At 38.5% G+C, this 25,517-nt stretch overlaps 1 protein-coding gene across 3 annotated transcripts in view; it reads left to right on the top strand.

Annotated features, from left to right (window-relative positions):
* THEMIS (thymocyte selection associated) overlaps positions 1-25,517 on the top strand; it is a 216,115-nt gene that overhangs the window by 41,372 nt on the left and 149,226 nt on the right. For all 3 annotated transcript variants that reach the window (XM_027848527.1, XM_027848526.1, XM_027848528.1), the window contains exon 2: positions 17,387-17,545. In XM_027848527.1, coding sequence (XP_027704328.1) covers positions 17,387-17,545 — 159 coding nt within the window. The remainder of the gene's footprint in view (positions 1-17,386; positions 17,546-25,517) is intronic.

Below are 25,517 nucleotides of genomic sequence, written 5' to 3'. Positions count from 1 at the left end.
TTAATCTCTGTTTCCTCAACTGTAAAATGAGGACAAATAACAACACCTACCTCTTTATCTTTATATAACTTGCTTTGTATATATTTGTTTGAATGTTGTCTCCCTGATTAGATTATAAACTCCTTTGGACCTGTCTTTTGCCACTTTTTTGCATCCCCAGAGCTTAGCATATTGCTAGCACACCATACACACTTAGTGTTTATTAATTGATTGTTTAACTAACTCACAGGGTTTTTGTGAGGATCAAAGAAGGATACTTGTAAAAATGCTTAATGAAGTGATTGGCACATAGCTGGTGCTGATAATTGTCTATTTCTCTATGCACTAGTCCGTATGAGAGGTGAGAAGGTATGGTGTAGGGTGGTAGAAAGTTTGGATATGGGAGATTAGATCTGCATTAAGTAAATTCTTCAAACATATGTGCAAGGAATTTGTCTCCTCCTTAGTGGGATTCCTGACCAATTCTACTCCATGGGAGATCAGCAGTGGTCAAATACCTGTAAATATCTGCCCAACATACTTAGAGTCAACTGGTCTGCCCAATTCCCTTGGAAAGTTCTCTCAATAGTTCACCTGGAAAATTGAAATTGCCATTATAATGGTCTTTCTCTGCCCTATCAACCATCAACTCTAGGGACATGATCAGTGATTATCTAATTTCACACTTATGAACTTCCCGCCGAGGGGTGAGCCTTCTTGGTAATTGGGTCTGTCCATTCTGAAGTAGGAAGTCCTCCCATCTACTCAAGTGTCCCTCATCAGGGTAGGGGAGTAAAAGGATCCCCACTAACCACCTTCCCTATTGTGGCTGTGAAAAGAGCTGTATATGGTACAAAAAGCATTGCCTCTGAAGCAGCAGACCTCAACTGAAATCTCTGTTCTAATTTTTATTTCTTGTGTGACCTTGGGAAAGCCCCTTAGCTTCCCTAGGTCATATTTGTGAAATAAAGGTTTTGGACAAGATGACCTCTCAGATTCCTACCAGCTCTAAATCTATGATCCTAAGGCACTGAAATCTTGCCATTGCTGAACTTTAAAGAGCTTATGTGGTAACTCAAGATAAGGCACTGGTAAATGAAAACAATAATGGTCAAAATCATAATTTTTATAATTATCATTGTACAATGATGATTGGAAAAGAGGAACAGCATGAGATAATTAATAGAAAGCTGGATATGGAATCTGTAAGACTTGGGTTCAAATCCTGCCTCTGACAATTCTGAAAACCATGATACTTGAAAGTCACTTAATTTAAGTCTCAGTTTAGTAAGCTGTAAAATGGGGATCATAATATCTCTAGTACCAACCTCAAAGAGTCGTAGAATTCAAATGAGATCATGTATGTAAAGTGCTTTGCAAACTTAAAATACTATATAAATGTAAGTTGTTATTTATTTATTTATTACTATTATAGGCAGCATGAGTAAAGGATGGGCCTCAAAGCCAGGAAGACCTGAATTCAAGTACTGTCCCTGGCACATACTGGCTATATGACCCTGGGCAAATCATATTATCACAGTGAGCAAGTCACATAGTCTCAGTGCTGTTAAGTTGTATGACCATAAGTTGAAGAAAGGATTCCAACCTGCATTGGTAGAGAGAATTTCCTCACCCAGGTGTTCCTTGTACCAATGGAGTCATAGGGCCTGTCCTTGCTATAATTATTTAACTACACAATCCACACTTGGCATAAATTTTCATAACCACCAAACCTGGTCTCTTTGACACCAACTGATTTAAGTGGAATGGAGTCCATGAATGAAACCTTTAATTTACCAAGCCCAAACTGTGTTAATTGGCCTTGGACAATCATTACATCCCATGTTGGTAATGAGTGTCTCTTCCTTTTATGTGAAGTCAAAGTTATTTCCACTTCTGAAAATAAAACCAGAGAAAAGAATATCAAAATAGTAGTAGCTTTTGTCCCTACACACATATTTAACATGGTAGGAATGATGGAGGAAAAATATTTTAACCAAAGGCTTTTGGATGCTCTGATGTGATCTCAGTACTGCTTATGTGGATTTTCAAACTAAAGATGGGCTTATAAAAGGATACAAATGCAGTTTTTTTATTGAGCAAAATAGCAATCCCAAAAAGGTGATTTCAAAGGCACATGGCTCTTTAATTACAGCCTTCAGGGGCACTGTTTGATCACTGAAAATAGGCAGCCTTATTCCAGCTTTCTCTGATGTTTGGCATTGTGCTGCAAACATATGCCTTGCTTTGGAAAGAATCAGTCTGTAAAGACTTAATAGATTTAGGTTTTGCATGTTTGTGATGTATTCCTTGGGGTTAAGAGGAAGCCATAAAGAAAAAAAAAAAAGATTCTTATGTTTATACATGTATATGTATTCCAGGCACATTTTGGCTCCCATAATACCATAACGCATGTTAAATTGCATGTGGCTTTTCAAAGGTCATAAAAATAGATGATGCCCTTAGGCCTGGGACCTATCCTCCTGGTGAAAAGGAAGCTCAGAAGCCTTGTTCCATGACTAAATAAACCAAAAACAAGTACTCATTTTGGAGTCAGAGAAGTTGAATTCATTTCCTGCCTTGGAAACATCCTACTTATGCCCCCTTTAACAAGTCATTTACCTTCCCTGGACTTCAGTCCTTTATATGTAAAATGAAGTGGGTTGGACTAGATGTCCTCTATCATACCTTCCAGGTCCAAATATGTTTTTCTATGACTCTAACAGTCATTAAAGGCAGATTAACACTTAAGAGAGGTTTCATCTGTAATAGAGGAATTGGAAAGGCTTGGAAAGGGGGAAGGAAAGCTTGTAGAGCAGAGGCCATTGTTTTCCTTCCCTGGCCTTTCGCAGGGATTGGAACTCAAAAAAGCCTCTTCACTACATGGCTCTCGAGCTGTTACTATTGTTATTGTTATTAAGGCCTCTTTCAGTTGCATCCAAATCTTGGTGACCCTATTTGGGGTTTTCTTGGCAGAGATACTGGAGGGGTTTGCCATTTCTGTCTCCAGCTCATTTTACAGATGAGGAAACTGAGAAAAACAGGGTTAAGTGACTTGCCCAAGATCACACTGCTAATAAGTATCTGAGGCCAGATTTGAACTCTGGAAGATGAGTCTTCCCAACTCCAGGCCCAGCGGTGTATCCACTGTGCCACCTAGCTTACCTAGCCGCCATTATCTTGCACAGAATGGAATGTTGCCCCCAAAGACAATGCTACCCTGGCCCCTCCCTGGTATTGTTGAGGAAGGGAGTCATGGTGTGAAGTGACCGTGAGGTTCTCAGGATGACCTCTTTCATTAGTGAATAAAATTCCCACAATACCTGAATTTTATATTCTTTTCTTCTTCTCATAATCCCAGAAATCTCACCTTCTCCTGAAGACATGTCATTTCTAATCACTCTTCTAGGTCTGTGATCCTAAGTTATTACCTGTGGAGTCAGGATTATGAATACTGTAGATTTCACCTCTGCAATATTTCTCCTTTTTCTCTCTGTTGCCAGTGCCACTACAGTATTGTAGTAGAAGCCTTCATTACTACCTGCCTGGCCTATTGTGATAGCCTTCTAATATGTCCACTCCTATTTCTAGGTTTTTGTCTGTTTCTAATCCATCCTTCTTAACATTGTCAGAATAAGCTTTCATGTACAAAGATCTGGTCAAGATCTGGTTACTCTTTTGCTCAAACATCTTGAATGGCTCCCTATTCCCTACTGAGAGAAGTTTGGTATGTTTCGTTTGGGATTCAAGGCCCTTCACAACTGGCAGTAATGTTCTTTCTTGGCCTTATCTTCATATTGCTCCCATCAATTCTCTTTACACTCCCCAAGTTCTCTGTATCCTGAGCATACACTGTACTTTTCTACCACTGTGCTCATGCTGTTTCTTGTGCCTAGAATGCTCTATTTTTCCTACTTTGCCTGTTAAATCCTACTCAATGTTTAAAGTCCAACTCAAATGCCACCTCCTCCACGAAGTCTTCCTTGGTGTACTTAGTGATATACTTTTCCTTTGAATCTTCACATAGCAATGTATACCTCTCTAATGCACTATTTATATAATAGTGTGCATTAAAGTTATCTGGTTTTTGTCTTATCTCCTTCCTAGACTGTAAGTTCCAGGAAGGCAGGCATTTTTAATTAGTTTTTTTTTTATTGTGAACTTAATAATCAATGGACACAAAAATTCAACATATAAAGAACAAGAAAGTTTTTTTTTTTTTAAAACAGAATTTCACCGTTGTCCTTATTAATTAAAAGGACTGTCCTTCTCCTTTTGCCACATAAACCTCCATGCCCTAGAAGGTGACTTCTCTACACTCAGAAATTTTCCAGAATTTAGTGATGGGGCAGTACAAAGGAGGGGAGGCAGAATTGCCTGGGGTAGTTCCATCAACTCTCCAGCTCAGATTTCTCTAACTGCCTTAACGTTACCATTTTCCATCTTGTGGAGTTTGTGAGACAACTGGTCTCCCCTGTGCACCTAAATGGATCAATAACTCTACTTGTTCGTGGAGTAGAGGAAGAGAACCCTGTGATTGAATGAAAAATAATTATTAAGTACTTCTAAGTGCCAAACACTGTGCTAAGCAAATTAATCAATCAGTCAACAAATGTGAGAGACCTTATGTTTAACGAGTTTATATTCTAACACAGAGAAACTAGATATCACTGGGAATGGTAGTGAAGGAAGGAAGTAACTGGGGAGTCACAGAAATTGTCCCACAAGGTAGTCAAATGATGTGCCCTTTCTAGGAGCAATGGTAGCATGGAAGTGTTGATTTTGTTACTGAGCTCAGAGCAATAGATGGAAATGGCTGGGGCCCTTATCATTCTATAGTTTTGAATAAGCATTGAAATCTTCTCATTTGATCTTCAAAACAACCCTGAGAGGCAGGTGCCATTATTATCCTCATTTTATAGATGAGGAAACTGAGGCAAACAGAAGCCAAGTGACTTGCTTAGGTGTGGGAAATGTGGTTAAGAATGTTACTTCTGCATATCACTCATCAGGATGTGGACATCTATAGAGTATTGGAGTCAGTTTGAACTGGGAGGGAATGTGAGAAATAGCTATTTTTCGTTTTCACAGCAAGTCCCCTGGAGAAAAGTCAATCTAAGGGTTAAGTGGGAGTTGAACAAGGGAAGCCATAAATTAGAGTAAGACAATGTTATTAGTAGATGAATAGACTAACCAGCCAAAAAGATTAGGTATAGATTAACATCAAAAAGGGTGTTCCCAAAATAAAAGCAAAAGTGGATGAGGGCCTGGGTCCCTGAATTGTGGGGAGTGAGATTAGAGGCAGAGACTCACATGGGGAAATTAGTTGCTTTGGATAGGCTGTAACCTCTATAGTACCCAGCCAATGGGGAAAGAGGGGAGGGAAATTCAAATTGGGAATAGGGAATAAAATGATGTGTGTCTGTTGGACACTTGCTCCCACTTGTGGGAAACCCAGCCTTCCCAGGTCATTCATAAAGTTTCTTCCTGGTTCAAACAATGGCTTTGTGGAATTCATGGTAAAGCTAACACTAGGGTCACGTAGCTAGGAAGTGTCTGAGGTAAGATTTTAATTCAGGACTTCCTGACTCTTAGGTAGTTAGGTGGTGCAGTGGATAAAGTGCTGGGCTTGAAGTCAGACTTACCTTCATGAGTTCAAATCTGGCCTCAGATATTTACTAGTAGTGTGACCCTGGGCAAGTCACTTAAACCTGTTTGCCTCAGTTTCCTCATCTGTAAAATGAGCTGGAGAAAGAAATGGCAAACCACTCCAATATCTGGGGCCATGAAGAGTCGAATAGGATTGAATTGACTGAATAACACCTTCCTGACTCTGATGTGGTTTGGGGTTACTAGAACCCCAAAATATCAGGATACAGCATAGCATCCACCTGGAATGAATTCATACACTCATGCCTTCTTCCAATCAAGGAGCAGTTTGTTTTAACTCCAATAGAAGTGGCCAGAGTTCCTAGTGAATCTGCAATTAATGAGGGTGAAACTGATGCTTATATAACAAAAGGATCTAGATGGATATGATTAAGGAGTGGTAAGTAGTCTGGGGTGGGTGGGCAATAGTGAAAGGAATATTAAGTAGTCTGGGCTGGGACAAGAGGTACAGTGAAAGGGACGGTTAAGCAAGCTAATTAAGTGATCTTGGTGGGCTGGGGTGGGGCAGTTGCCTTGGGCCGAGACCAATGATATGGGCTGCTTTCAAAGATATGGTCTTTTCCTTTTAGGGGTCCAGGTCCCATCGCCCTATCATCTCCAGGCCTAGCACTTAATCCACTACACAAATTTAGCTGCTAATAGTATTTCTAGTTCCTTCTTACCTAAGGGTAAGTTATTCAGATCCTTTGCTTCTCTTTCCCCAATTCTGATCAGTTCATTTCTCAGCACTTATGTCAAGGGATGAATAAGGAGAGTAAATATGTGAAAAACTCTGACATGATCACTCTTTAGTGCTCCAGTAAAAAGGTTCAGTGGGAAGAATATTGAAATCTTTGCCTAGCATTTCCCATCAGCTACACTGCTTTTGGACTTCTTTGGAATTCTCCATCCTGCCTTGCTTCTCCAGAAAACTTATCATTGGGAAATCTCATGGTACTGTAAGATTGACTCTGCCTGGTACTCACATTTCTTCAGTACCCTCTGACCTTCTAATGGGACCCTATGATTAGAAGGCTGGCCATAAGTTTCAGGGCCTTGATTTAAGGAGGGGGCTGAGGACAATCTTCTCTCAATTTCCCACTGCTTTTGTACTTCTTTGCATTTCTCTTAATGCCCTCATACCAGGTACTTTCCTATTCTTCCCTTCACCCCTCTCCTTTCCAGTTTCTTTTGGTGTTTTGTCTTTCCGCATTAGAATGTAAATTCTACAAGGGTAGGGACTGTCTTTGTTTTTATTTTATAGTTTGGTACAATTCTTAGCCCTTGGTAGGTGCTCAATAGATGCTTATTGGCTACTAACTTGAATCTTCTGGTATATCTAAGACATTCTCCCTTTATGTTGCCTATAATTCAAAGTAAACTCTTAACCAAAGCTCAGCTATAGAAGTTACTGAAATTTGTGTGGCAGTCCCCATTGTTTCCTGTCTGGTTTGTCTTCCTGATACTTGTTAATTTGTTGTGGGAAGATCTGTTGGGGGAGGGGAGGAAAGGGGTCTTTAGCTTGCCTGAGGTACTTTTGTGCCCCTCATCCTAACTGCTATTTAGAACATAATCACAGGACCTTTCATCCCATTACCCCTAATCTTTAGTTTCATAGCCCTATGACTTGGCGACTGGGGAGAAGCTGAGACACAATGGCCCTTTTAAATCTCCTTTTATAGACATGTACCTATCAGAATTGTCTTTCTCTAGTTATGAAAAGTTGATTTTAAAAGCTATTGGAATCCTCCCAGCTGATCCTCAGTGATTTCTACCTTGGCAGTTTTTTAATAAACTCCAGTTTTGACTCTTTTATCAGGGTGAAAGGCCTGAACATGAAAATTTCCTTTTAACAAAGTAAACTAAGAATCTTGCATTTTTAATGATAGAATGAGTCCAGCCCAATGTGGGATTGGATTATTCACTCTTAAAATCCAACAGGACTTTATAGTCCATCTAGTCTAGCCTCTATCTTTAATTTTTTTCTTTTTTTTCTTTTTCCAACTAACAAGCATTTATTTTTTCTCCCACTTCTTCCTCCCTATTTGAAAAAAAAAAGAAAACAAAGCCACTGTAACAAATATGCATATACTCAAGCAAAGAAAATTTCCACATTGGTTATGAGCAAAAATAGAGTCTTGAGTCTATCATCCCTCTGTTGGGAGGTGGGTAGCATGCTTTATGTTGGTTCTCTGCATTTGTGGGTGGTCACTGCACTGATGACACCTCTTAAGTCTTTCAAAATGTATCTTTTCCAGTGTTATTATAGGAATAATTGGTTCTCCTGTTTCTGCTTATTTCACTCTGTATCAGTACATACAGATGTTCCCATTCTTTTCTTAAACCGTGCCTTTTGTCTCTTCTTACAGCAAATTAGCATTCCCTTACATTCTGAACAAGAACCTTTCCTACCAGATCCTAACCAAGTGGTAATCCAGCCTCTACTTAATGATCTCCACTGAGACGAGGCCCATTACTTCCTGAGGCCACTCGTGCTTTTTGGCAGTTTTAATTGAGTTTTTCCTAATGAGAAGCCTAAATTTGCTTCTCTGACATTTCTACCCATTGCTCCCAAGTTCTGTCCTTCAAGGGCCAAGCAAGCCCAGTTTCTGTTCTACATGAGAGCCCTTCAGATATGTGAAAACAGCTATTCTCCCTAAGTCTCTTCTCTGAGAGTTTGTTGTCAGGGCTGCTTATCTACCTTTGGTGTCCACATGGCACTCAACTCTCACCTGTGGCTCCAAGAAACTATAGCATGCACAGTGGCCACAGCTCGGTAAAAATTTGTTAGTAGATGGGCTAAACCAGGTTGAGAGTAATTGACAGGCCTCTGACCTGTTGGATGAGTTAGTAGATGTCTACCGCAAGGATGTGAAAACTTCCCTTGGAGGAATAGGTAGATGAGAATAATTTGTTCCTAAGTGGCCATGAAAGCCTCTAAAGCAGGCACTGTGGAGTACTTTGAGCTTGGTCAAACACTGAAGATCCCAAGGTCGTCCTTTGCATCTTGGGCCATCACCAATCATCCTGACTTTTGCCTTGCCACTGGACTTCAATGCCTTCAAAAGAGAGTGAGGCTTATGACTTTGTGCATCTCTGCCTTACTTAAATCTTGTTTGTGCTCAAGTCAAGACATCATCCAGTGATATTTTTGGTCCTCTTCCAAAATGAAGGAAGAACAACTCAGTTCCTTCATCTGATTCTAGTGTGGCATCACCTCTAGCCCCATTCCTATCTTAGCAATTTTCCTCTAGACACTCTCCAGTTTTTTTTTCTTTCCTAAAATTTGGCATCTAGAACATAATGTAATACTCTGGTTGTTATTCTGAACAAGTTAGAGTAAAGCAGGACTACCATCTAGTCCATAGGTTCCCAAAGTGGGCAATACCACTCCCTGGAGGTGCTGGCATGATCCAGGGGGCCAGTAGTAGCCTTGAGTGCAATTGGGGGTGGCATTGAATAAAAGTAAGGAGGTGGTGGTGATGCGGCTTAGGGGTTCAGGGGTCCTGGGACCCCAAAATCACAACATGCAGATTCTGCCCAAAAGAATTCAACCCAAGCCTTCTTTAAGCCAAAGACAAGGTTTATTAGAACATCCATCATATTTGGCAGACTCTTAAGGAGTCTGAACATGAGTAAACTACAGTGCCTAGATTATAAGAATTTGAGCTGTGGCTAGATTTTAAGAATCTCAGCAGTGACCGGATTATAAGAATCTGAGCCATGGCTAGGTTTTAGGAATCTAAGCAGTGGTTAGATTATAAGAATCTAAGCAGTGGCTAGATTTTAGGAATCTGAGCATCTTAATGGAGACAAGGTGGACCTTATATACAGAAAGACTGTGGGAGGGACCTAGGAGTGGCCAGTAAGCTGGGGTGAAGAGAACTCCTGGGACCTGGACTTCTTGGCTAAGGGAGAATGGAGCCTAGCTAGGATTAAGGGTGGGAAGTGGCCAGGGGCCATACCTGGGGAGGTAAAATAAAGGAAGGCCAGGCTAGGTTAAAGGTAACAGAATTGGGAGATTGGGTGTAGCCACAATGAAAGGCCAGTTGATGGAATTATAGCCTCAGGCTATATTATAGGCTCAGATTTGGCCATGTGGGAAAGTCCAGGGTTTTTCCTTTCTGGGGCCCAGATCCCAACCCCATCAGTGGAAGTGTAAGAAAAGAAGAGAAAAAACCACTCATATACATTTCATTTGTTGTATAACAGGGTTAAAGTTGTAGTGATTATATTATTTTCCAAATAAATACACGAAAAGCAAGTTATAACTGATCAGTGGTCAAGTCTGCCAAAAGCTCTCAACAAGCAAGTGTTGGCAGGCAAGCATTTCACTCATTGTTGGGAAGTCTAGCATACGTTGGCAGGAATATGTGTGTAATGATTTGTTTACAATACTGTCTCTGTTTTTATTTGTCTATAGGTTACATGATGAAATATCACATCATCAAAATTTCAAGGCAGGAAAATAACCACACATTTATAATAAATTATTAAATTTAAGATGTATCACTTAAAAATATTTTATATATTTTTGAAATGGTGTAAATTTAAAAAAAAATTAAAGAGTTAAAGAAAGTATATTTCCAGTGGGATGCTGAGTAATTTTTTTTTTTTTTGAAAATGGGGTGGCAGGCCAAATAAATTTGGCAACCTCTGATTTCTAGTCCAACTTGTACTTGATCTCTTTTTTCTATTCTGAAATTCATTATCCTTGTTAGAGAAACTAGAAGCAAAATAAACTGTGAGTAGTGTGGGTGACACAGGAATATTGAGACCCCAGAATATTAAACGTGTCTTGGGATTTATTGAGTTCACCAGCAAGGGATCCCCACCCACAGGGGTGGGAACTCCCCAAGGAACAAAAAGCCAAAGCTTATAGAGGCTTAAATCACAAAGGAGGGAGAAGGCTTCTGGCCAAAGGAGATTGGGAGTGAATGTTCCAAGAGCTGGATGATTAGATAAGTAAGATACCTTGACCTGAATGACTAAGCTGATTCCTGAAATCAGGCAACCTTTGATGTCTCCCAGAATGGATGTTATAACACAGATGTTCTTGTGGAGGGGTCATTGGGGTAGGGAGCATGGCAAGGAGGTCCTTTAGTTGGTGAGCTAGTACTTAACACAAGATTAAGAAAGTTGTGCTCAATTTTTGATCCACAGGTGGTTAAGACCTCTCCACTATCCATTACCACTGTCACATCCCCTTCAAGCAGTGGAGGGAAGATAGCAATCTTTTGTTGACCTTCTTCTTGACCTCAAAGCAAAGTCTAAAAGAAACATAGAAACCTTTTTATTGTTTTAATAATTACCATCATTAGCTCTGTAAAATTGAAAATTTATTTTAATTCTATTTTTAAGACTTAGTCAAGCTGGCATAGAATTTACACTCTCTCACATAGCGTAAGTCTAAACTCCTTACCTTTGTAACTTCACCCTCTACCTACATTCTGAAGAAACGTAAGGTCAAGCTTTTGTCTTTAATTGTTGTTATTCATTTATTTCAATTGTTTTCAACTCTTCATGACCGATTTGGGGTTTTCTTGGCATAGATACTGGAATGGTTTGCCATTTTACAGATGAGGAAACTGAGGCAAACATGGTTAAGTAACTTGCCTGGAGTCACACAACTAATAAGCGTCTGAGGCCAGATTTGAACTCTGGAAGATGTTCCAGATGGATGACTCCAGGACTAGCATTCTATTCCCTGTACCACCTAGCTGCTCTGTGACTTATAGTTACCTCTACCCTTTACTCAGGTAGCCTGCAATCCATTTGATCTCAATTCTATCATTTTAATTTCTATCTCCGCTCTGGTATTGTCCCTCTTTGTAACCTTACCCACCCTCCTGATGTCACTGGTCCTCTTTGAGAAGAAAGGACTACAGGGCAACTAGGTGGTGCAATGGATGGAACACTGGCCTTGAAGTCAGGAGGTCCTGAGTTCAAATCCGGCCTCAGACCAAACACTTGACACTTACTAGCAGTGTGACCCTGGGCAAGTCACTTAACCCCAATTGCCTAAAAATTTAAAAAATAAATAAATAAAAGAGAAGGAAGGACTACAACAACCTCACTCACCACCCACCCAACCCAAATTCTAGATGATTCATCCAAAGCTTTATAGACTACTCCCATTATCTGAAGCCTAATCCTATTATCTGAGGACTATTCTCATTTTCTGACAAGGGAGGAGCTGAGGTGATACTCATCCCATCTTCTTACTAAAATGTCTACCCATTGGGATTGTCTTACCCAGAGGTCCAAATGATGTAATGTCAGGGCAATCAGAAGGAAGATACACCTAGGTTTAAAAGACCCTGTCAACCCTCTCTCAGGGTTTTTGGTCATTGAAAGAGGCCATTGATCCAATTTATTCATTATTGATAGCTTAACTTATAAATTGATCATGCTCAGAAACTTCTCTCTCAGTTTACCTTAATTTTCAAACATAATAGGTTATTTTGGGCTTTAAAGCTCCTCACACTATTCTAACTGAATTGTTTATTCTTTTATATTCAATCTCCATGACCTACCTTGGCTTCTATCTTTTATACATGGTTCCTTAAAAATCTGAATTCATTGAGAAGAATACTGTCTTCCCAACACTCTTCTCTGATCAAAGTTGGCCTTTTCCCCTTTATTGGAAGTGTGTCCCTTTGTGTCTTCATAGTTTCATTATTAAGAACTTTCCATCCTTCTACTGTAAAATTTTAAGTCATGGGCTCCTATTCTTTCTCTGAGACTTTTGAAAACCTTTCTCCTTAGATCTAGCATTCATGTCAGATTTTCCCCCAGTATTCTTCCTGCTCATGAATTTGAAGATAGATTTCCATCTTTTCTACCCTAGAAATTCATTCTTCCTTATTAGAATCAGATCCAGAAGAATAATTCACCTTTGTTTTCTTCAGTTTCATAAATGAAATTATCATTAAAGCAAGTAAACAATATATTAACTCATTTGTTTTTGGCAGAGAGAAAGCAAGGGACAGAGAGAGACAGACAGACACATATACAAAGACACATAGAGATCCAGAAAATATCCAGATAATTGAAGTTCTTGTTACTGTAACTTGTCTTCATGCTAGTTTTGTTATCTGTTTCGTGAACTATAGATAATTCTTTCTTCTGCCCTGGTAGCGTGTTGTATGCTTCTACAATAATATCACTTTTGTTCTCCCTGCAATAATTCTCATTCAAATGCTCTCCATGATGCTTCCTCCTTTGGTTCTTAGTCTTCTACACGTGAATACATTTGATTAATATTCAGTGCTACTCTGACATCTCTTTTATGTACAGTGTTCCTTTTAAATTTGCTTTCTAGTCGAGTTCCATGTTTTCCATGCTCCTTCAAATTTGAGTGATAACCTAGGAAAGGTTGGATTCATTCCTTTGCATTAGGATTTCTACTTCACCTTGCTTATTATCCATACTTCAATCTTTTTTAATATACACCTGAGACTATGGGTTTTATTGATGGCCATTTTAAAAATATAATATTTTATGAATTACTGGTTCACTTATGCCTGATATTTTCTCTGGTATCTATCTTGGCAAATAGATACATCATCATCATAAAATAATAATGACAATAGCTAATATTTGTATAGCACTTAAAAGTTTGTAAATTACATTACAAAAAATAATCTCATTTTACCCTCACAAAAAACCTGGGAGGTACACGCTATTATTTTCCTCATTTTACTGATGAGGAAACTGAGGCAGACAGAGATTAAGTGACTTTCCCACAAAGTCACTAGCTGTCAATAACTAAGGTCAAGCTAGACTTGAACTTCAGTCTTCTTGACTCCAGGTCCAACACTCTATCCACTGGGATAGTTAGTTGCCTCATAATACATGTGCATAGGTTTCTAATCCATCATTCTTTTCTGCTTAAAGACAAGAAGCAAATGCATTTTTACCAGCCCTCATTAGGTATAATGTATACCTGGCAAAGAGGTCATCATTATTCCTGTAGTTTCAGCCACAGTCTAAGTGTGACCTTGACCTAGATTTCCTAGACTCCAGGAAATCAAATCAAGTTCCCAAACACCATCTATTTAACCAGTTATTTGTTTCCTAAATGTAATATCTTAATTTATATAAATATTTATAGAACACATCTATATTTAGTCTTCACAGTAAGTGAGCAAGATAAATAAATTAGAAAGGCTTTTATTATTCCTGTTTCCTAGTTATGGAAACTGAGACTCAGTGATGTTGTGGTTTTGTCCAGGTCACAGCCTAAATAGCTAAGGCCAAGAATAGTACCTAGGTTTTCTGATCTTTAGCCTAGTGTGATATCAATTGCATCAGACTACCTTTCTTAATAAAGAACTATCTGTTTTTCCTTCTGTCCTTAGATCCCCCTCCCCCCAGTTTTTAGGTCATTGTTGAGTCCCATGAACCTAATCACCTGATTTAGCAAAAATATATTAAAAATTCCAACACTCTATGACTTGTTTTCATCCTGACCTCAAAATCACAAGCTAAAAAGTACTGAGAAAAATGTAAACTAAAGTTTCTACTAGAAAAGTAGCATTTACTTTGCTTATTGGATAGAGCAGGAAGCCATTATTCCTCTAGGTCAAGTCAAGCCAAATTAAATCAACAAGCACTTACAATATTAAGTACATATGACGTGACAGCCACTGAATTAAACACTCAGGATACCAAGAAAGACAAAAAGATAGTCCCTGCTCTCAAGGAGTATACATTCTAATGAGAGAAAAAGCATGTAAACAAGTAGGTAGATACAAGATATTGAGTTGATAGAAGTCACTCTGAGAGGGGAGGGCTCTTCTGCAGAAATGGGAACATGAATTGAATCTTGAAGGGAGTCAAGGAATCTAAGAGGCAGAAGTGATGGGGCAGGCCATTCCAGGCACAAGATATAGCTTGTATTGCTGGAACAGAATGTGTGGAGGATAGTTGTGTTGTTTTTCTTTCATTTTGAAGAGGACCAGTTACATCACAGAATGATGTCTTGATTTGCACAAGAAATAGATTTAAGTGAGTTGTCACCCTAACAAAAGTTAAGGTGATTATGATGATAATGATCCAGTGGATTGGGTTGCAGTGGATGATCTTGGCATCTTCAATGTATGACCAAGCTCTAAGTGCTCCACCAGTGCCTGCTTCAGCTCCCTTCATGACCATTAAACAATTTTTCTCATCAGCCCATTTTTCCAAGGGAAAATCTTCATATGCTTGGTGGTAGACATCCCTCTAACTCACCAATGGGGTAGAGGCCTGTTGGTTACCCTCAACCTGGTTTAGCCCATCTGGTGAGACAGTTTTACCTGGGCATGACCACTCTACATGCTATAGCTTCTTGGAGACGCTGATAAGAGTTGGGTGAAGGCGGACACCAAAGATGGATGAGAAACCTTGAAATGGGCTCAGCAAACCCTCACACCAGAGATGCTAGTCTTCCTTGAACACCCCATACACTCCTGTGGAGGAAAGTTGTAAGAAGACTAGAAAGATAGGAAGAGGCCAGGTTGAAAACAACTTTAAACGCTGAACAGAGAAGTTTATGTTTCGTCTTGGAGGTAGAAGACAACTGTTGTTTAGTTCTTTAGCACAGGGTCATATGATGAGACATAAACTTCAGAAAAATCACCTCAGCTACTTAGAGGAGAATGTATTCAATTGGGAAGAGATTTGAAGTAAAGAGACCAGTTGATGACAAAGCATCAAAGGAAATTGAGAAAGAACAGTTTGGACAGATAGGAAAAGATCCAGAAGTGCAGCATCACAAAAACTTGGTGAGAAGAGCATATACAGAAGGAGAAGGTAATCAACAATACCAAATGCTAAGTAGCTTGGTGGCCCAGTGGATAGACTTCTAGACCTGGAGTGAGGAAGAGCTGAGTTCAAGTCCTGTCACTGTCTGACTCTGGGCAAACCACTCAACTTCTATCTGTCCCTGTTTTCTCATCTATAAAAGGGGTATGATAGCAGCACCTACATCCCAGGTTTTTTGCTTGTTTGTTTGTTTTTGAGAATAAAATGAAATGGTATTTGTAAAGTGCTTTGTAAAACTTAAATTGCTATACAAATAGTCACTTGCTAAATGCTACATAGAGGTCAAGAAGGAACAGGATCCAGAAGAGGTGATTGAATTTTTTAAATTTAAAAATCATTGGTAACTTTGGAGTTTCAGTTGAATGATAGAATCAGAAGCCAGATTACATAGGATTTAGAAGAGAGTAAGAGGAAAAGAAGTAGAGATATCTAGTGTCGATATCTTTTTCAAGAAGTTTAGTCACTGTGGGGAGGAGACATAGGATGATAACTAACAGTGTTGATACATCAAGTGAGGATTTTTTAAGGTTGGGGGAGATATGAGTATGTAGGAAACTGAGAAAGAGCTGGTATATAGGGAGAGATTGAAGACAAGAGAGAAGGAGAGAGAAAAGTGGGCTGTGGGAAGTACTATGTAGAGAGAAGGGGTTGGTTTTGGCAAGAAGGTCTGCCTTTTCATCTGAGATCAGAGTGAAATACGAGATAGGGAGAAGATGTCTTAGTTTTATAAAATGAGAAGGAGGAACTCTCCACAGTCTCAATTTTTTTCCCATGAAGTTCTAGGCAAAGTCATCAGTAGAAGGAGTTCAGGGTAGAGTGCTATGACAGGCTTAAGGAAAGAGGAGAAAATTTGAAGCAGCTGCTGTGGGAAGTAGGCTAGGCAAGCAATCTGTTTTAGATAAATGTTTTTAAAATAATTTAAATTATCTAAATTTAAATTATTTAAATAATAATAAATACATTAAATTTATTTTAGTAATGGAAATATGATACAATATGTATGAAAGAAGAAGTATGCATGAGTGATGAATTATGAAGAAAGGAGAACCAAGAGAACAGCATATACAATGTTGTTGTATACAACATATACAATGACTACAGTAATGTAAACAATAGCAAGAAATCAGCTGATGTCTACTAATTGTGAATAGTTCTGGCCCATAAGAACTGATAATGAAACATACCTCCTTCTTATCAGTAGAGAGGTGGAAAACTGTGGATATGGTATCAGGTGGTTTTGATAATGATCATAGTAAGAGGTTGGATTTATATAGAGTATCTTTCTAGCTTAGGCTAATTTTCTTTTCAACTATCCTTTTTCAATTTCTATCCTTCCCCCAGAAGGAATGTTTCCTGTTTAAATGTTTCCCTTTGTTACAAGAGGTGTTTATTGTATGGGGAGGTGAAGATGAGGAGAAATTGTTGTTGTTCAGTTATTTTCAATCTTGTGTGACTCTTCATGATGCCATTTGGGGTTTTCTTAGCAAAGATATTTGCCATTTCCTTCTCCAGCTCAAACAGATGAGGAAACTGAGGCAAACTGAGTTAAATGACTTGCCCAGGGTCACTCAGCTAGTAAATGTCTGAGATCAGATTTGAACTTGAGGAATATCAGTCTTCCTAATTCCAGGCTTAGCACTCTAATCACTGAACCACCTACCCACCCCTAGGAGAAATTGCTGTGGTATAAAAAACAAAAGGCATCAACAAACCTTTTACAATTTATTTTCATCAATTGCTAAAAGGAACTAATTAATACTGATGTTAATGATCATGATGACACAGGGCATCCCAAAAATCTTGGTGCAGTTTTAAGTTTTGATACCTTAAAACTGCACTAGGTCTTTTGGGACACACTGCATATACAAGGCATTGACTTCTTATCTTCCTCATGAAGATAGTGGGGACCTGAACCACTTTACAATAAGTCTTTATTCTTCTCCTTTAGGTTCTGTTTATGAAATGTTTGGAAATGAATGCTCTCTATCAACCGGAGAAGTGATTAAAGTAAACAGTTTCAAAATAAAGAAGGTCATGGCTAACACTTGCAAGGAAAACGAAGATGGTCAATGTTCTCCTAAATTTGAATTGCCTCTAAATTTTCCAGGTACTGTATCTTGTGATCACATTATCTATTACCTCTCCTCATTGGAGAAACTGTAGGGTTGTTGTTTTTTGTTGTTATTTTTTAATGCATTCACACAGCTAACAGGAATGAAGCAATTGTTCCCACTCTAGGGAAAATGATCTGTCACCCTCACTCATAGCTCTGCTTTATATATGCTTGAGAAATCTTTATTTTAAGATGTCATATTAACTTGGCTTATTTTGATTTGGAATCCATACAATTCAAGCAATTTAAAAGAACAATAGAAAATCTTGAGCTTTAAATTTTCTCTTTCTTCCTCTTAAACTTCCCTTACTCAAAAGTCTGAGTGACTGATCTTTTGTAAGGAACATTTTTTCCCCCTTAACTTCAGGCCCACATCTATGTTGTCAGACATTTTTCGAATGAAAGCTATTTTATTTGATAATGGTAATAGTAAGAGGTTGGATTTATATTGTGTCTTTCTAGCATGAGCCAATTTCCTTTTTATCTAGCAATGTTTTCAAACAGATGTACTGATTTCTATCCTTCCACTGTTTCCTGTTAAAGCAGTTATGATAGCTAACGTATGCCAACATTTTCACAAGGCCTATTGTTGTTCAGGAAATCCCTTTGAACTTTTCTGTTGGCTTTATATTATTGCATGATTTGAGTTGATGCTTGGAGAAGTCATTGAAGATATATTTGCAGTTAAGGATAGTCAGACTTAAAGGGAGAAAAGTGGCTGTATGGATATAAGATCAGAGAATACCTTCCTACCAAGAAGGCTACTTGGTAGTACAACATACAACTGTTCACACTCTCTTTCTAGAAGGTTGTCTCTCTGTGAATTTAAGCATGTAGACTGGATTCAATAAGGGGGGGAGCCTGGCCCCTAAAGAGAATGGTGAGGTTCTTTTTCTAAAACTTTCTGGATCATTACATCCACACTCCCGGGCTCTGAGGAGAATCACTTAAAGCCTAGATCTGACTCATTTCTGGGATAGTCCCTTAAGGGAAATAGATACTATTCATTAAATCTGCAGGTAAAACAAAGCTTGGGGAGGAGAAGGGGTGAATAATGAACACCCTGGATAACAGAGTCAGGATCAACAACATTGACTGTCTGAAGCATTAGGCTGAATCTCATAAGACGAAATTTGGTAGGGATAAATGTAAAGGCTTACAAGGTCTTTAACTTTGTAAAAAGTACAACATGGGCGATGCATGGTTAGATAGCAATTCGTCTGAAAAAAAGATCTTGTGATTTGGGTGAACTATAAACTCAAGGTATCGTAGCAACAAAAAGAGCTTATTTAATCCTGGGATGCTCTAAGAGAAGCAAAAGTTCCAGGAATGTAAGGATCTGGATGATCTGCTCTGATGAATCCATATTTGTAGTGTTATTGTCAGTTTTGCTTGCTACAGTGTAGGAAAGGCATGGAGAAAATCCTCCTCCAGGACAGAAACTATGCCATTTTTTCTTCTTCTTCACAATGATAAATTGTATTATGGATTTAATTAACTGATTCAAAGTGTGCTGGACTTGAAGTCAGGAAGACCTGGGTTCAAATTCTGACTCTGACCCTTACTTATATGCTAAGAGTATGCTGGTAAATGTTTCAAAACTAGTTCATCAGGGAAAAAAAATACCCACAATATACATCTAAATATAATCTGTGTTATTGACATTTTCCCTATCACCTTCTTAAGTGTAAACAATTAACAAACAAAATAACTTAAGCCCTGATTTGTAGTATTTGACCATTTCTGAGGTGTAAATGTACACCCTGAAAAATTGCTGCTGTGTCTAAGTAACCATATCATTTAACTTAACTAAGTCTTAGTTTCCTTATCTGTAAAATCAGGATAGTAATACCTATAGCATGTTGGTGATTGTTGTCTGCTCTCAAAGAGGACCAAAATGACATCACTACAGTGGAGTCAAGTTACTTAAATTAAGTCTAATTAGACTGTGGCTAATTAGACCAATACAATCTCAGATGGCTGTACCACGAGTCGGAAATAAAATAGTCCATATGAACACTCGGGGTGGAGCTGTCTCAATTTGCACATCTCACATTTCTTTTGTATTTTAAATTTCTGTAGTATGTACTCACAGATGTATAATGGGGCCCAAATGAGAGAATGTATGTAAAGTACCCTACAAACCTTAAAGCACTAAATAAATGTTGCCATTTCTTATATGTAATGGAAAGCCTGATCAGGGGTATTTATTGCTGTTTGTCAACATCAACATTCTCATGATACAGTGGAAAAGAATACTGTATTTGGAATCAAATGACATGGTTTCAAATCTTACCTCAGAGAGTTAATCACTGTGACCTTGGGCAAGTCACTTTACCTTAGAGGGCCTCAGAGTGTTAGACCAAATGACTAAGTCCTCTCCCTTTTAAAATCTATGATCTTATGATCATCTAGAAACATCTGTACTAGGGGATTTCAAAATGTAACAGACTTTGGCATAGTGGAAAAATCCATATAAAATAATAATGCTCTATAATATTATCATAAAATAGGGATTGCATATGACACATGGAAAATAATGTATATGGAAATTTTACTTCTTATATGAATTATATGCCTATCAGATAAATGAATTTTCCATACAGTTCCAAAAGGTTTCAGTCATTTTGATTGAAGAGAGATATTTTCCCTTTAATAGAGTTGTTATCTTAAGACAATCATTGAATTGACTGAAGGAAAAAAAAATCAACTAAACAAATGACTCTTTGTTTCCATTCATACAATAACAGTGAACTTTTAATATAAAAAATATTTTTAAAAAACATTTTCCTGTTGATTTATTTAGGTGAAGTAAATGTTTTGTTTTAATATTATACAAACTATATTTATGCTATTACAGTTAAAAAATGATGAACAACACACTGTATGTTATTTCCAAACATTATTCATTATATTATTATCTACCTCTTAGGTGTCTATAGCCTTTACAATTAGATCTTCAGACTTAAAAAAAAAATCTAACTTAATTTTTTTTTGCCTGACCCTTCTTGATGCTTGAATCTCAATTGCATGTAGAAAACAATACTGAATTTATTTTAAAAAGAAACTTGCAAATATCTTCATTTCCTTAAAAATAAAACCTCTGTATTTTGGGGACATATAAAAACATATATTAATATAAATTACATCCCAAAATATAAGTATTTGAGGATATATATATGTACATATATATGTGTATATATATGTATGTGTGTGTATATATATATATATATGTTTTTTTCCCACAGAGTTTGATGGTTAACAGTGACCATCTAGGAATCTCCCCTATAACATAAAATATTTGTTTATTTATGCACATACATGCACATGCCCAAATACATACACATATTATATATACATGTGTGTATATATACAGAGAGACAGAGAGAGAGAGAGACACACACACACACATACACACACACGAACACAGAGGAGAGAGAAGTGAGGGATGGGATTAATCAATAGAAACAAATCGGCTAATTTAAAATATTTTATTTTTTCATTCAGTCAATTATTTATTAATTTATTTTTGCATTCTAATCTGGACCTTTGATTTCATCAGGGTAGGGATCTTTGATTTTATTAGGTTATGAAAACTCCCCAAACAGATGCAGATTGGCAAGTGTCTCATTTATCATCTTAGAAAGTTGCCTGGGACTCAGAGGTTACTGTGACTTGCCCATGGTCTCAGAACTACTATGTGTCAAAGACAGGACTTGAGCGTAGGGGTTTCTTGACTTCAAGGCTGGTAGGGATATAGTCAGTTCTCCAAATGCAAAGCACTGTCCTATGGTTTGGACTCCCCTGGAAAGGAAACCCTCTTGTGAATACCAGAGAGGTATCCTTTTTCCCACATTTGAAAAACAGCAATAAAGTATGGAATTCAGGATATCTGTTCATCTTTAGGTCCTTGCAGCAGCTCCTCCCAATATATGAAGCCTCACACATGATGCCTTTTTTCTCTTGGAGAGGACTGTTGCCCACCAAAATTTTCCTTTCTCAAATGGATCCCAGAAGTTTTAAATTTGGAGTTAATTATGAGGCAACCCCTGAAGCTGATACCGTCCAAGGAATCTCCCTTTTTTGGCTCCTATGCTATATTCTAGGATTGACTGCCCTGGAAACCCCCTTTTTCTGCTTAGGGAGCTCAGTTCAGGTCCTCTCAAACTTAGAGCAGATAGAGAGGCAGCCCTTAGAAACTCTCACCACTTGGCCATATGGTTCCTTTGTTCACAGTCACCATATCACTAACAGATTATCCCATGGCCTCCTCAAGACTGAGGACAGAGTCTAAACATTATTGAGGAACTAACTCTCTGCTTGGTGTGCATGGCCCAGCATTAGCCCCCCTCAACTCCTCAATAAGCTTTTGGGCCAAATCAGCCACTAGGCAACCCTTGGCTAGGTTTACTCATCTCTGCTGTGCTCCTAGCATCAGCCTGGAAGAAAGGAAGATGGGCAAACAGTCCCTCAGAGATCTGTTCATTCCTCTTTATATGTCAATACAAAGGATTGGCTCTTCCTATGATATTTCATTCTATACAGTAAAGGGAAGTAGAGGAAAATAATTAATTTGGTGGCAGCCTACATGGGTGCAACTCTTCCTCCAGGATGGCCAAGAGGCATGCTGAGGGCATCTATACACATGTTTTTAATACACACACATACACACATGCATATATACATATATCTATGTCTGTCTATCTCTATCTATCTATCTATCTATCTATCTATCTATCTATCTATCATCTATCTATCTATCTATCTGTGATATGTAATCAAAAGTCCCAAAGGCATTCTCTTCATCAATCCCCAGTCCCCAAAAATGATTCCGTCAGGAGTGGCAGGGGGTTTGGTTTTCTTCTTTTGGCAATAGAGGCCTTCCCTGTCCCCCCCAAACTGAAATCAAACTAAAGAAATGACATGCATTTGTGTGCTACTTTCAGAGCCTGTCACCAGTACCCCCATTGCTCTAGCTTTTTTGTTATGCCTTTCCATCTTCCTAACCACTTTGCATCTGCCAGCCTGCTTGCCAAATCCAGGCTTCCCTGCAGAGCTCTGTGGGAGCCACCCAACCTGAATTCCAGATTAGACCTAGGAAAGTGGATAGTTATTTATTTTAACATTGATGTTGCCTGTAAATTGGAGGCAGCTGGGTGATGCAGTGAATAGAGCTAAGACATTTTCCTGAATTCCAAACTGGTCTTACCTTTACCAGTTATGTGACCCTGGGCAAGTCACTGTTTGCCTCTTCATCTGTAAAATGAACTGGAGAAGGATATGGCAAACCACTTCTATATCTTTGTCAAGAAACCCCCAAAAGGGGTCTCGAAGAGTCAGACATAACTGAAACAACTGAACATCAACAACAGCAGCAACAGCTGTCTGAGGCTCTGAGCAGTTAAATGACTTAACTAGGCTCACATAGTAAGTGTCAAAGGCAGGATTTGAACTCAGGTCTTCCTACCTCCAAGCCCAGCACTCTGATCACACTAGGCTTCAATTCTTTTGTAGGGCCTATCGAACTAAGTGCAAGGCTCTGTACTACCTCTGAAGCCCTAGGAAGAAAAAGGAGAGGCCGCTTTTGTGTTGATGATGGTAATAGTGGAGATGTTCATCTTTGTTCAGCGTTCAAATCAAAATCTATTTAAAACCCCAGCTTCAAAGGGAAACTTTATTATGCTTATGTTGGAAAATGATATGGTTTTCTAATTTGAATTTAATGTGAATGGATTTTAATTGTTTTGCATAACCATGGGTAACAGATTTTGGGGGGGAACGCTGCACAGTAAACATCAGCAAATATGTCAGGCAAGGCACCACATTAGGGGGAAACACCACAGCATATGTTGACAGCAAAAGAAGAATTGCTGCTGTTCACCCTTCACACCAGAATAATTTTTTCAATATTTACCTCCCATGTGTAGAGCGAGAAACATATGGGTCTTTCCATAATCGTAAGCCTAAACAGGTGGCTACTTAGGTAGGTTTAATTCTCAGGCAGCATCCATATTGGAGCAAAGCAATCAGCTCCACATGGCTCCCCAACTCTTTCTGCTGACATTCCATTAGCAAAATTAAGACCGTTTAAATAAGGGGGAGTGTGGAGTCCTCCCTAAATTGGTTTCAAAAAACCCCTTTCAGAGCCATGAATAACAGAAGCTCTGGGAAGTGCCTTTGCATTTCGTGGTTTCTTTTCTTTGAAGGAGCTGCTACAGCTGAGCATAATGAGACTTTGAGTAAATCAACATTCACATTTTAAATGTGCTGACACTTTTTGTTTTGCTCTATAATCTGGTTATTATAGATATGGAATTGCGATAGTGAAATACTAAGCAATGCATGGGGCAGGGGGGTCAGAAGAAGTGGAAGGTTGAGTCATTTTCCCCTCCCCCTCTTCCCCTCCTCCTCCCCCTAGCTTTCCCCCCTTCCCCTATTTTAGGGCATGTGACAGGAATCCAGGAAGCTCATTTCAGTCATGTAGATTCTGTGGACATACTGGGGGACTGGGTCTAACCTAGATTCTCTTCCCCTTGGATTCTGAATCACTCTAGGGGACTTCTGTTGTCAATTTAATTCCTGGAACAGTTCAGCATACTGGGAGCTGGAGAGATTAGCTGTTCTGATGTGCCCTTCTCCTGGGAATTCCCCAAACCAGTTGTCAACTTGGGGTAGCATTAGACATCCCTCCCCCTTCTTTATTATGGTGTTCTCTGATGTTCCCTTGATTGAGATACAATATCTCGGGAGGTCTCTAGAGCCTTTTGGAGATACTCTCCTTCCGTCATGTTTGGGCAGGGTAGTATCCTCAGATTGGTACAAGGATACTACTCTTCTTGAATGTAGAAAAAAGTCACAGCGAACTGAGGTGACCTCACTAGGGTTTGCAGTTCACAATATCTTCTAGGCACATAATCTTATGTTTATTTCTAGTCTCTACTTTTTTTGAGGAGAAAGGTGTTTAAATATAAATCACTACAGATGGCAGCTTTATGGATAAATTATCATTCAACCACACCCCTTAGGCAGAAAAACCAAGAATTCTTGTGTTATCATTACTAATAAAAACCATTTATTAAGTATCCATGGTACTACACATGTCATTGTGCTCTCAAGGGAATGAATATGTTAAGGTGATGGGATTTTAAAAAATACTTTGGTGGAAGTTTCAGAGAGTTATTGATCCATGGATTCACAGAGTATGAAAGAAAGAAAGAAAGAAAGAAAGAAAGAAAGAAAGAAAGAAAGAAAGAAAGAAAGAAAGAAAGAAAGAAGGAAAAAAGGAAGGAAGGAAGGAAGGAAAGAAAGAAAAAGAGAAAGAAAGAGAAACTACACAAAAAGCCCTACACATCAAATCTATTTCTTTATGTCTATGTAGATCCAGTTTGAACTATTTCATACAAGTATAATTCTAACCTAATTTTGAAGGTATATTTACAAGTGCATAGCCTCCCTGAGTCAGTCCTTTCAGTCTTTAACAATTTTCCCTATTGGGAAACAATCCTACTCAATTCATGGTAGATTTTTCATGGTGCAACCTTAACTCATTTTCTCTCTTTTTGACTTTGAAGGTGGGATATCAGCTCATTACATCTTTCTCTATAAGAATCTCTTATATTTTAATGTCATACTTAAATTTCCCCTAAGTCTTTTCTTCAGAGCAGAATGATTTCAGTTCAATACAACTCAATGTATAAATATATCATTTAGTGCCTCCTGTGTAGGGAGGATACAAAGTTTAGATAAGCTACAGTCCCTGTCCTCTTAGAACTTAGTCTAATGTAGGGTAGGAAAGGAAGCTAGGTGGTGCAGTAGATAGAGTGCTCCAGCCTCAGACACTTACTAGCTATATGACCTTGGGCAAGTCACTTAATAGTGTTTACCTCAGTAAGATGAGCTGGAGAAGGAAATGGTAAATCACTCCAGTATCTTTGCCAAGAAAACTCCAAATTGACAGAGTCAGATA

Source organism: Vombatus ursinus, unplaced genomic scaffold (genome assembly GCF_900497805.2).
Source record: "Vombatus ursinus unplaced genomic scaffold, bare-nosed wombat genome assembly UNPS02006779.1, whole genome shotgun sequence".
Classification (NCBI taxonomy): Eukaryota; Metazoa; Chordata; class Mammalia; order Diprotodontia; family Vombatidae; genus Vombatus; species Vombatus ursinus.
The sequence above is the reverse complement of the archived record's forward strand: the minus strand, read 5'-3'. Positions and strand labels throughout refer to the sequence as shown.